General features: G+C 36.1%; 1 protein-coding gene across 1 annotated transcript; it reads left to right on the forward strand.

Moving 5' to 3' along the window:
• The first annotated feature begins 1196 nt into the window (after positions 1 to 1196).
• On the forward strand, positions 1197 to 7943 carry LOC126718100 (uncharacterized). Its single transcript, XM_050420178.1, has 2 exons — positions 1197 to 1398; positions 7563 to 7943. Exons 1-2 carry the CDS (start codon positions 1258 to 1260, stop codon positions 7656 to 7658), a joined length of 237 nt encoding a protein of 78 aa, XP_050276135.1. The 5' UTR covers positions 1197 to 1257; the 3' UTR covers positions 7659 to 7943.
• Positions 7944 to 12873: the final 4930 nt, after the last annotated feature.

Genomic DNA, 12873 nt, shown 5'->3' on the forward strand with positions numbered 1-12873 from the left:
TTATTATTCCTCATTTTGAAGAATAGCTATTCATAAGGAATAACTATTCATTGTAATAAAAACATAACCAAACAATCGAATAGTTATGCCACAGGAATAGTCATTACATTACAGTGTTTATTACAGTCTACCGAACGTGACTAAGCTTCATAGGTTTGCCTTTTCATTCTTATCATTATCATTTTCTTAGAGAAAATGTTTGTCTCAATGATTTCCCTTTTTTTTCCCCTTCAATCATAAGGGTATTTTGAGTTTTTCCATTTATTCACTTTGGATTTTTTTTATTTTTTATAATTTATTTTTTTAATAACTTTTGTTTCTAATCACTTTCTTGGATTTGCTTAAATCTAAAGTGTTTGTTGACCGCATTGAACCATGACTTTCACATTAGTATGATGTGGTTTTGTGGGTGTATTGGTCAGTTTTGGACCTTTTGGTTGCCAAAATAGAAAAACTGAGTCTCGGTTTGGGTTGAAAATTTTCCTTAACACTAGCCGTATTGCACTGAACACACCTCTACATTACACTCTGAAAATCCTCAAAAAGATTGAAAAAAAGAAGAAGAAAAATTACATTTTAAACCCTATTGTTTTAAAATTAAGGAAATTAAACCATAAAGTTTGAAAAGGTAACAAATTCTCATTAAAAAAAAAAAGTAACAAATTAATCCGTACGCAATTAAGTGGTATTACATTGTATTTGAAATTTAGTGTGGGTTTGGATTGCGCGTTTTGCTCAATCCATACGTTTTGCGTTTTTTTAGTAGATCCTATGAGTACTGTTCACGGATTACCAAACTCAGTAAAACGCAGATTTCTAGGTAAAAATTTAGGTTCCACAGCATTATTCACACATTTTAAAATTATTTTACTACAGTTTTTTCAGCAAACAGTTTTCAATTTTTAGCAAATAAACAGTATCTAAATAAACCCTTAATATATGGATTGAGAGTTTAATTTGTTATTGAAAACTCAAAATTTCATTTGTTACTTTTGAAACTATAATAAGGCTTAATTTGTTACTTTAAAAAAAAAAAAATTAGGTATAATTTTTTAGGTTTCCCAGCTAAACTATATGGATTAAAATGTACTCCAATTCTTTACAAAAAAAAAAAAAAAAAAATGAAGGTTTTGTATGCAAACGGTGTCGTTTCACCTTGTGCTAGTAAACTAAAAGCTCCAGATTTGTGCAGTGTAATGAACACAGCCAAAAACCCAGTTGAGAGAGACAGAGAGACAGAGAGAGAGAGAGAGAGAGATGGGTCCTGGAGCGTTCTGGGGGACGAGAGTGATGGAGATAGTGAAGAAGCACGACTCGGGAGGTCTTGTCTGGAAGCGAATCAAGCTCACCACCACTCGTAAAGCCAACGCCAAGAAGCGCCTCCTCCGCGTTTGGCAGGTCCCCCCCTTTCTCTCTCTCCCATTTTATTAGGGTTTATTTATTATATCACAGTTTATAACTTTCACAAATGGGTATGGATTGTGATTCTGAATTTGAAATTATAGAGCATTTACTTTGATTTCGACTGTATGTACGTCAATGTGAGATTGTCAAATACAAAATGGTGGATTAGTTTTCGAAAGCATAACATTAAATAGGGGATCGCTATTAATCATAAGAAATAATTCATTTTTAGTTGAATAATTTAAGATTATCGGTTGTTGATTTTATTGGACAATGTAACTACTTCATAAACTAGTTATTGTATATTTTGTACTGTTACAGAAATTTTGGTTTGTTTTCTGTGTGTTCATCCTTAATTTTTGTTCCTTCTATCATTTGAACTGACTTCTGACCAACCCACGAAAAAATAAACATATCTCTAAGTTGATAAATACATTCTAGATCTAGATGTGTCTGTGCTTGAAAGTGGTAATGAGGTGGGTGCTTGTGCCAAGAATTTCAGTGATGTGGAGTTGTTGTAGAGAACTTAGGTTATTTATAAACTTAATCAACGGATTAGTAGCAAAAAGCCGTATGCGTCTGTGTGCGCGCACACATTTATATATATATATGGGTTCAAATTGGATATGGTGTAATTTTTCCAAGTTTCCACCTTATTTCAGTTTTCACTAAATCCAACATTGAGGAGAAAGCCTTATTTAATCCGCCAATTGGATATGGTCTTGATAGTAGATTTGATATTTTAGGTTTGCCAAGTCTTATGCAAACTAGATTGGGAGAAAACCTATGACCATGTAAACTGGAAGTTTTTTATTTGATTGTCGGTCTGATGTGGGTTTGGGGGATAAATGGAAAAGCTGGATACGGTTTGTATATCTAAAGTGAGATTCCAATTATGGTAAATGGTAGTTCTAGCAGGTTCTTTAATAGCTCCAAGGGTTTACATCAAGGGATCCTTTGTTGCCATTATTATTTAGTGATGGAAGCACTAAGAAAGCTGCTGGATAGAGCAGTGGATAGGCAGTATATATCTGATTTCCAAGTGGGGTAGTAGCTCTTCTCTTCAGCTTATTGTATTTCATCTTTTGTTTACTGACGTGTGATAACAACCCTGAGTCCCTGAGCAACTGTGCAATTTAAAATGTGTGCTATTATGTTTTGAGGAAGTTTACAAGTTAAAAATAAATTTAGGAAAATCTGAATTGGTGCCAGTTGGTGCAGTACCAAAGGTGGAAGCTTTGGCTCAAATACTTGGATGCAAAATGTCCAAGGTACCATTGAAATATTTGGGGTTGCCTTGCCTCTGGGTTCTTGATTCAAATCTAGTGAGTTTTGGAACCCAATATTTGAGAATATGAAGGAAAATCACCTGGGTGGAAGGTGTATTTGTCAAGGGGCAGTAGGCTCACTTTAATAAAGAGCACACTTTCTAGTCTGCCTAGATTTTTTCTTTTGCTCTATCATGTCCCAACTTTTGTTGCTAAATGGATTGAGAAGTTGCAAAGAGATTTCTTATGGGGTGGTTTAAGAGATGATTTTAAATACAACCTTGTTAATTGGAAGAGGATTTGTGAAGGTTTGTCACAGAGAAAGATGCTTTTTGGAGGCAAGTGGTGGACAAGAAGTACGGAACTAGTGGGGTGGATAGTGCTCAATGGCAATCAAAAGCCCCTATGATTTTTATTTATGGAAGCATATCAAAAGGGGTTGGGGTAAACTTTCTAAATTCATTTCCATTGAAGCTGGTCATGGTCTCAATATTTGCTTTCGCATGATGGGTGCTGTGGGGATGGAGATTTGAAAGAGACCTTCCCAGTTTTATATAAAATTGCTCAAAATAAGGAGGCTACTTGTTAGGAATCTGGTGGTTCCTAATGGGATTGGATGGGAATTATAGGGGGATTGATAGGAATTGTAGGGAAATTGACTTAATTTGAGGTAGTCACCCTCCATAGAGAAAGAGAGAGATTAAGAGAGAGAGAGATGCACTAATGCAAATTGGTTTTTTTTTTTTTTGATAAGTAAGAAAGATGTATATTCAAGAAGCTACCTCATGAAAAAACATAAGGCAGAACAAAGAGTACAGAGAAAGAAACAAACAGATAGAAAAAAACAACAAAACAAACAAAAACCAACAAAGAACTAATTACAAAGGAGAGAACTAAGGAACACAGGGAGAGAATCACTAGAGGTGAGTCCCCAAGCCCTAGACCAATCAAAAAGAGAACCACTAAAAGAAGCAAGCAACTGGTCATCGGATTTGTCCCTGTCCTCGAAAGTTCGCCAATTTTGCTCCCTCCAAATACACCACATTAAGCACAACGGAGCTAAATTCCAGATGCTAGAAGAGTGCTTTCCAAACCAATTCCACCAACCAAAAATCGTATTTGCAACCAATCTTGGCAAGACCCAAGAGATTCCAAAAGATCTAAAAACCAAGCTCCACAACTGATAAGCTTTTTCATAATGGAGTAGCAAATGATTCACCGTCTCCCCATTACAATGACACATAATGCACCAGTCAACAAAATCAAAGCCTCTACCTCGCAGAATGTCCCCTGTAAGAATCTTCTCCCAAGTTGCAATCCAAACAAAGAAAGAGACGCGCGGAGGAGCCTTAACCTTCCAAATACCTTTCCAAGGAAAGGTAATAGGCAAGGGACTTCAAAGCTTATTATAGAAAGAGCAGATGTCAAAATCCCCCTTCTTTGACAACTTCCATCTCATACGGTTTCCGTGCTCAGATTAAGGTAAATTAGAACCCAAGGTATGAAGGAATTCATTCACATCACCCAACTCCCAATGCAAATTGGTTTATTCTTCAATTGATATCTAATGTTGAATTACAATCATGTATTTATGGGAAACTAGCTCTAATGTCATTGGCCCACATGGCTCAAGATAATTGGCTACTTAATTCAACATGTGCTCTATGAATTAAGCCATGTGTTAAATGAGCTACATGTGCTCAAATCCTAACTAACTCATTCTAATCCCAACCAACTAGCTAACTACCTAACTAAAGGGATTACAACAATTATTTCACATTCCTAACATTTTCCTCCTCTTGAAAACACCTTGCCCACAAGGTGTTGTTGTGAAATGACACCTTCATTAGGGGAAACCAGCCACTAACCCAATATGCCAAAGCATCTTGACCGTTGAATACATGAACAGCTCCAAAGCAATTAATCACAGCCCATGACATAGGAGCATAACACAAAGAAGTCGTATTGAACTTAACCCTCAGCAATATAGAACTCAATTTCTTATAAAAATTGTGATCATCTCGGCTACGGAATCCATCATTTATCCCACAACTACCACCAAGAAAAGAAGCATCTAGTTCCTTGGCTTTGTGATAGCCACTAATGAGCAAGATGTGCCCCCCATAGCAAAGTCTAAATTCAATGGAATTGCCACCAACATGAATGACTATTAAGTCCATGCCTTTATTCTTGATTACATGAGTAGCCCCATTTGTTGAAGCATGAGTTTGGCCAACATCAAACACCATTGGGTCACTTGTATTCACACCAACAGTGTGTTCTTGCTCCACACCAATAGCAACAGGTTAATGTATTGTGGATTCTTGGTCAGTCGAGTCAAGAGATTGTAGCTCTTCTTCCGTCATATTCTCAAGAACCTCTTGCAATCTTGAGAGCTCTTCATTCATGGCCTTGTTAGATCCAGCCAAGGCCTTGACTTTCTTTAAAACAACCTTGTGAGATTCTGTCAAGGCCTTTACCTTCTCTGAAACTTCATTCACCATTTGTCGTAAGTCTTTCAAGATTTCTTGCCGGTCATATTCATCCGTCTCAAGATTGACGGCTTTGATACCAAATGTTAGGAATCTGGTGGTTCCTAATGGGATTGGATGAGAATTATAGGGGGATTGATGGGAATTGTAGGAAAATTGACTTAATTCGAGGTAGTCATCCTCTATAGAGAAAGAGAGAGATTAAGAGAGATGCACTAATGCACTAAGAAATTGGTTTATTCTTTAATTGATATCTAATGTTAAATTACAATCATGTATTTATGGGAAACTAGCTCTAATGTCATTGGCCTACATGGCTCAAGATAATTGACTACTTAATTCAACGTGTGCTCTATGAATTAAGCCATGTGTTAAATGAGCTACATGTGCTCAAATCCTAACTAACTCATCCTAATCTCAACCAACTAGCTAACTATCTAACTAAAGGGATTACAATAATTATTTCATATTTGTAACACTATTGTAGCAGATTATCTGTGTTGGAAAGCTGGTCATCTTTATTGGAATTTCACTTTTAATAGGGATATCTAGGACCGGGAACTTACCACTTAACAGATTTCCTCTATCGTATCTTCTCTACGAAGGTCAATAGAGAAGCTAGAGAATATTCGTGGGCGACCAACAAAGAGCAGTTTATTTGAGGTAAAATCTTATTGTTTAGAGCTTATTGCTGGAAGTGTGCAGTCGTTCCCTTGGAAAGGTATTTGGAGGGTCAAAGTTCCTGTTAAAGTAGCTTTTTTTTACCTTGAAACTGGCCTTGAGGAAAATTTTGACATTAGACAATTACATTGAAGAAATATTATTGTCGTGGAATAGTGTTGCATGTGTAAAAAGAATGGGAATCAGTGGATCGTTTGCTTCTACACTGTGTTGTGGCCATAGTGTTAAGCATATTTGGGTTGTACTGGGTCATGCCTAGAAGGGTACATTGGCTTGTTGGAAGGGGAGCTTTGCTAAACATCAGAATGGTGATATTTGGGCTGCAACTCCTTTGTACATAATGTGAATTATCTGGAAAGAACAGAATAGGGGGATGTTTGAAGGAGTCGAACATACTATGTTAGAGCTTTAGGAGATTTTATTTTAAAAATAAATTGTTACGTACTTTGTATGATTGGATGACTGCGCTAAGTGGCCATTCTTTCTCTTCTTTACCTGATTTTATAGATTGTTGCTCTTTTAGTTGACCTTTTGCCATTAAGTACACATCCCGTGTACTTGTCTGTATTCTTGGTTTTCCATAAAATTCTTACCCATAAAAAAAATCTGAAATTGCTGCATCTTCCCTCTCTTTCAAATTCGCTGCCCGAGTGTGTATTGGTCCTGCAGTATGTATGTGTATGACTTGGGGTTATAACTTATAAGTCAAAGAGTATTTACCAATCACAGATTTCCTCCCCCCCCCCCCCCCCCCCCCACCCCCCTCAAAAAGTCTAGTGCCACAAAAAGTGGCACAACTTGCCTACGTGGCAAGTTGTGAGTGGTGAAGAAAAAGTGGTGGGTCCACAACTTCATCACTCACAACTCGCCACTGGAATGGGGGAGGAGAGAACATCTTGATCGAAAGCTCTACTGTTTGAATAGTGGGCAAGTTGTGGCACTAGACTTTTTGCACTCCTTCCATTGTATGGAGTCAATGACAAAAAAGGGTAGCAAGATATTGAGCACACTATATTCTTTCCTTCATCTCTGTCCTTTCCAACCAAACAGTTATTTCCTGTCACTTTTCATATTTTCATCTTTTGCATTTCTCAAATTCCTATCAAACCATATTGACAAGAAGTTGACACCATCAGCCCAAGGAAGTCCAAACTGAGATGAACATTTTTAAGAAAATGAAACTCCTCAACGAAGTATGGCATAAGAAAATATTTGAAAAGAAGAAAAAAGAAAGCTCCTCAACCCCTATTTATTGGATGTCTCCATTGGAATATAAAGAACATGTAATCCAATGGTGGAATTTTCAAAATACTAATCCAATAAAAATTTATTTTGGTGTCGATGTGTATTTCAGTTGCAAATTGAGTTTCTCCTGGATCAAGGCAGCCAATTCAATCGAAAATGCACCTTTATTCTTTCATACTTACTTTCATAGCTCTACCAGTTGCTTGTTTAAGTTGATTTTTCTTCCATTTATATGCACGTGATGCTGGGTGGCTCCTATGAATATTTCCTTAAAAGCAGAAAAGAAAAAGAAAGATAGGTTTACATAAATGCTTTGTTCCATGTGCCACTGTATTTACAGAGCCTCAATGTGCATATTGCCTTTGCACTCCTGATTGTGTTTTGCGATTAAGCATCTTGTTTTGTGGATTTTGAGATTATTTTCAAATTGTCAATGACTGAAATCATGGATATGCTTCCCCCACTTTTGCAGAATGAGGCTGTCCTAAGGGCTTGTTCTGAGCCACATCCTTCAAAAAATTCTGGGGGTAGTACTGATGTAGCTGGTGATAAAGACAGCAGCAGCTAAATCAGGGAATGAAATGAGTAAGAACAATAGGCAAGCCTGAGAGGAGTACTTTGGTGATTCATGGCTTCGTAGTGCCATTTTTGATTCATTTGAAGTTTACCATTTAGACTTCATGTGGGTATTACAACTGACCACCATTTTGATCTTCTTTATATAGGTTCATTAGTATTGTGTGTATCTTGAAGAAGAAATTGTTTGGAAGCTTTTTAGTTGGTTAAAATGCAAAGTCTTATATGATCTTGGGTTTTGCAAAGTCAATAAGAATATCTGAAGCTCGCTTGCTAATGATGTGCATCACAGTTTGAGCACATAACTGAGAATAGTGGCCTTTCTTAAGTTAGGTTTATTATAACTGACCACCATTTTTATGATATAGGTTTGCTAGTGTTATGTGTATCTTGAGGAAGGAATTGTTTGGAAGCTTTTTAGTTGTTAAAATAAAATGCAACTAGAGTCTTATATGATCCTGGGCTTGGAAACTTGATGAACTTCAGTTAGTCAATAAGAATATCTTTGAAGGACACTTGCTAATGATGTGCATCGCAGTTTGAGCTTACCAGTTTTATGGTTGTTTAGCTGCATACTCTATATCTTTTTGTCGATGACATCATGAGCACATAACTGAGAATAGTTGCTTTTCTTAACATAGGTTTATTATAACTGACCACCAGTTTGATCTTTCTATAGGTTTATTACTGTTATGTGTATCTTGATGAAGGAATTGTTAGGAAGCTTTTTGGTTGTAGGATAAAATGCAACTATAGTCTTATATGATGCTGGGCTTGGCAACTTTTGATGAACTTAAGTTACTGAATAAGAATATCTGAACCTCGCCTGCTAATGATGTGCATCATGGTTTGAGGCCTGCCAGTTTTATGGTTGTCTAGCTGCATACCCTATTATCTTTGTGTCAATGAAATCATGAGCACATAACTGAGATTAATTCCTATTCTTATCTTAAAACTACAACTGGATCACATATTTGTCTCTGGGACCTAGTTTTAGGTTGTTTTGTAAGACCATATATAACTGAAAGTTTTATTTTTTAAGTGCAACAGCTGCAAATTTTCTGGTGGAGTAAGCATTTCCGTTGATGTCAATTGCAGAAGTAACTTTGCTTCTGTATGATTGTTTTGAATCAGAGTTTTCGTGCCTCATACAAAGTTTAGTTGCTTCATAGATATATATTTGGTGGCATTTTCTTGTCAAGTAGAATGCCCTCCTAAGTTGGAAATCTTATGCTTTTTTCATGGGGAATCCCAATCATAAATAGGTAGGACAAAACTGAATCTTGAGGTTCGTTGATGTGGTCCATTTCGGTGTTGATGAAAAATGCGGTTAGATAGATCATAGATGTGTGGACACGGAAACCACCGAAAGAAAGGTTGAAAATTCCCACCTAGTCCCCTTCTATACGTTGAAGACTGATCTTGACATTCATAAAAAGCTGAAAAAAATGGTTTTAATTTTCAACTGTGTCACTATAGCTCATAGGGTTTCTTGAAAATTTTCTGGCTATTCTTAAGCAAGTTTGCACTTTTACACGCAACCCCCTACCACATGTTTATTCTAGAAAACTTGTTCATGGGTTCTTCCAATGTAAACTTTTTGTCATTTCACATGAGATGTGATTTCAGCAGCTTGAATATTGAATACTGAAGACTTTCGACAACTCCACATGGTTGTGTATTTAGGGAGCCTTTTACTGCATATGTAGCTACTCCATCAGAAAGTAACTGTTGTTGTAAACACCGCATATAGAAAGAAACAAGGCCTTTCAATTATGCAGTTTATTGCTGTACCATGCACCCATCTGTCAATGAGCTCAGCATTCTGACCCTTCAGTGCTTGGGAGTTGGGACACCTCTTCTGAGACAGCAGCCCAAACATCGTTAATCCATTCATTTATGAGTAAATGATATTTACAACTAACCTAAATAGTAAGTTGTTATTGTTATTAATTCTAAGTTAATTATTAACATTATATTTTTATCAACTAATAATAATTTACAATTTAAAATTGATTTTTACTGTTCAGACCATTTATATCTTTCCGACAAGTTGGTTTAAGTAAGTTTTTATGAAATGACTGATGAGTTTGGGCAATTTTGCCCTGCTGCAGGGAAACCCACAAATTTATTGTTATAGTTTCGTACAAGTTCTTGATACTTGAGTCCATAATCATAATTTGTGAGGTTCTTATTAGGCTTTGGATACCTTTTACTGTGTAAATTGGTTGACTAAGATTGACAAGCACGTCCGATGGTTGTTGAAGAGATGGGGGAGTCTTAAAAGCCTCCAATTGCAAACAGGGCCCGCCACATTTATATTATCATCAAGTATATTCATGTATGTATATTTGATCCGAGCATATCACTGGGAATGTGGTTAAAAAAATGGAGATGTCCTTGTTGCAGAGATACTAAGCAACCTTTTTAAAACTAAAATTTGTACAAACAAACTGCGTTTAAAAGTGGTTGGTTTCGGAACCAGTCAACATAATTGATAATTCATTCCCTGTCTATAAGGCAAAGGTGTTATGAAAATGTCAAAATTGCCCATTGCATATGATGCCCCACACATTGTCTTTTCATTTCATATAAGTATTTGTAACCCAGGTGGGGTTTCTTTCTGTGATTGACCTAATCAGGTGAGCCTACTAAAGTTTGAGCTGTGAGTATGTGGTCTACCATGACGGGCTGCCCACGTGATTGACAATAGTAGCCCAAGTCAGCAATCCACAACCCAATTCTCTCTCTCTCTCTCTTTCTCTCTCAACTTGTTTCTGTCATGAAAATGAAATTTTATATATAAAAGGTGACGTGAAGAACTCCAACAGCCTTAGGTGATTCTGAACCACTGTCACAAGAAACTCTGGTCGGCTATTATTTTCATTATCTTATGTAAATTTAATTTCTCCTTAATGTTATGGCATAATAAGCTCAATAATACAAAATCAAACTGACATTCAAGTTTCAATCGGTCTCAAGTCACATATTTTGTCACAACTAGCAACTAGCAGTGCATGTCTCAAGCCCTAATTGAATTAATTTTTACAAGTGTCAATAGTAGTTTTCATGTGTAATTGATGGCATCTAATCACACGTCGATAAATGTGCAAGTTGTGTGAAAGCGTGTGTCCATAGAATAACTAAGGATTGGGACACGTCGTCCTTCCTGTCCACTTGGCACTCACATATAGGATTTGTGGCCTGCCATTTAACTTATCTGGAACTACCATATATGAATATGATATAATCCTTGTAGTTGTTTGAGTGCGGGGACAACCTAACTTATTGGTTTTGTTATACCATATTTTATATATATTACTTGAGTTAACAGATCCTTAAAAAAAATGGTAATACATAATAAGTATCTGATGATGATTATCATCATTTTGATAAGTTGTGTTTTCAGCTTAAACTATATATTGATGATTGGGTGAGTCAACTACAGCCATGTTGTGGCCCATGCATGTATGCCACGTCCACGACAATATGAACTGAATTTATCTTTTTTATTCTTAAAGTACTGTATTAGATGTAGTATACATTAATGTAGTGGTGAGTGTTTTACACTTTATTCAGGTCAAAGTTGCAGTCTAGTTGGAAGATAGAGAATCTCTATCTGCAGATATTGGCTATATATTGTATAACAAATTCAGAAAGGAATATCATTGGAGAAATGCCTCTTACTTATTTCCTATACCAAGAATATTAAAAACCATCTACCATGTATGATCCTATATACTTCTCTCTACTTACTAGAGCAACATTGTTCTAACCCTTTAATTTAGTAGAGTGATCTTATTATTAGAGGGATATTATAAAACAACCGCCCTTAATTCCCATTTTTTGGGGTAATTTATGAATTTTTAACAAATTGGGAGAGGATTTACTACAATCTTATATGCAGCAATTGCTGTATATTGGGTAAGGTCGCAGCTAAAGAAAAGTGATAACAAATGAGTTAAGTAGGTTATGTGCGTTTCATATGACTATTGAACACTTGTCACTTCTCTTTGATTGCCACCTTATCCTGCATGTAGCTAGCAATTGTTGTATATAAGGTTGCAGCAAATCTTCTCACTTCACTCAATAAGTCATTTTTTATTGTTTTCACTTTTCACTCATGTTATTTTGGACTTTTCTTTGACTTATTTTATTCTCACAACTTGAATAAGCTCACTCTATCTTATCGTACATTAATCGATCTCTTCCTAACATTGCCACATAAACTCTATAAATTGAAATGTTGTTACAAATGAGAAATAATAACTCAATCATTAATTTATTCTTTTATTAAAGTGACACCCATAAGTTTGTAACTTCTTCCTAAGTAATGTTAGCATTGGCTCAACAAATTTAGTATAGATTAATTTAATTCAAACTTACAGGAAGGTGCAAGAAATCATGTACTTTTAGTTTTAGGAACCGAATGCCATTGGATCAGTTTTCAAAGCTATGGACCCCCAGTTCATTTTCAAAAGCTGCCGTCTCTGCACAAGAATCCATTAATTTCTACTCTCTACTTTCACCTACTGGTCTCGTAGGTTCAAATTTTAGTTAACCATGTTTCCCTACAGCAGCAATAGAGTAGTATACCTACCCTGCACGTTCCTTGTACTGTTATAATAGGAAGACAATTGCAACAAATGTTGTGGAAAAATACGTTCGGGTTGTCTGCTTTCTTTGAAAAAGAATCAACCTTGCAATTTTCAATGATCTTGGTTGGAGTATTTCAGCATGTTAGGACTTCGTCCAGGATGTCTGATTCTTTGAACAAGATTCCGCCATTTTTCCAATGATATGGATTTGAGTATTTATGAAGGCTACGATTTGGACTTTGGAGATGGGTTTGAAATTTTTTAGAGATTCCGTCTATTTGGACACAAGGTTAAGGAATTGGTTCTCTAAAGTGTAATTTTACCTTTCCCTAAAGGGAGAATGGGAACCACGTGCGATGCTGATCTTGCAAAGATCATGTTCTTATTCTTGTGCTTCCCAAAAATTGGTTTTCCTTTTGATAAAGTTCATATCACAGACACATACACACATGCCTTCTCTTTCCCCTCTTTCTTTTCCTTTTTCTTTTTCACCTCTCTGACTCTCTTTAGTACTCCCTTAAAAATCATTTTAACTTTTGATAAAGAAATGCTTTTGCATGGTGGTGGGCTAAACATTGCCAAACCATGATTTGTTTTTTAGAGATAACA

This window comes from Quercus robur, chromosome 3 (assembly GCF_932294415.1).
Source record: "Quercus robur chromosome 3, dhQueRobu3.1, whole genome shotgun sequence".
Taxonomy (NCBI): Eukaryota; Viridiplantae; Streptophyta; class Magnoliopsida; order Fagales; family Fagaceae; genus Quercus; species Quercus robur.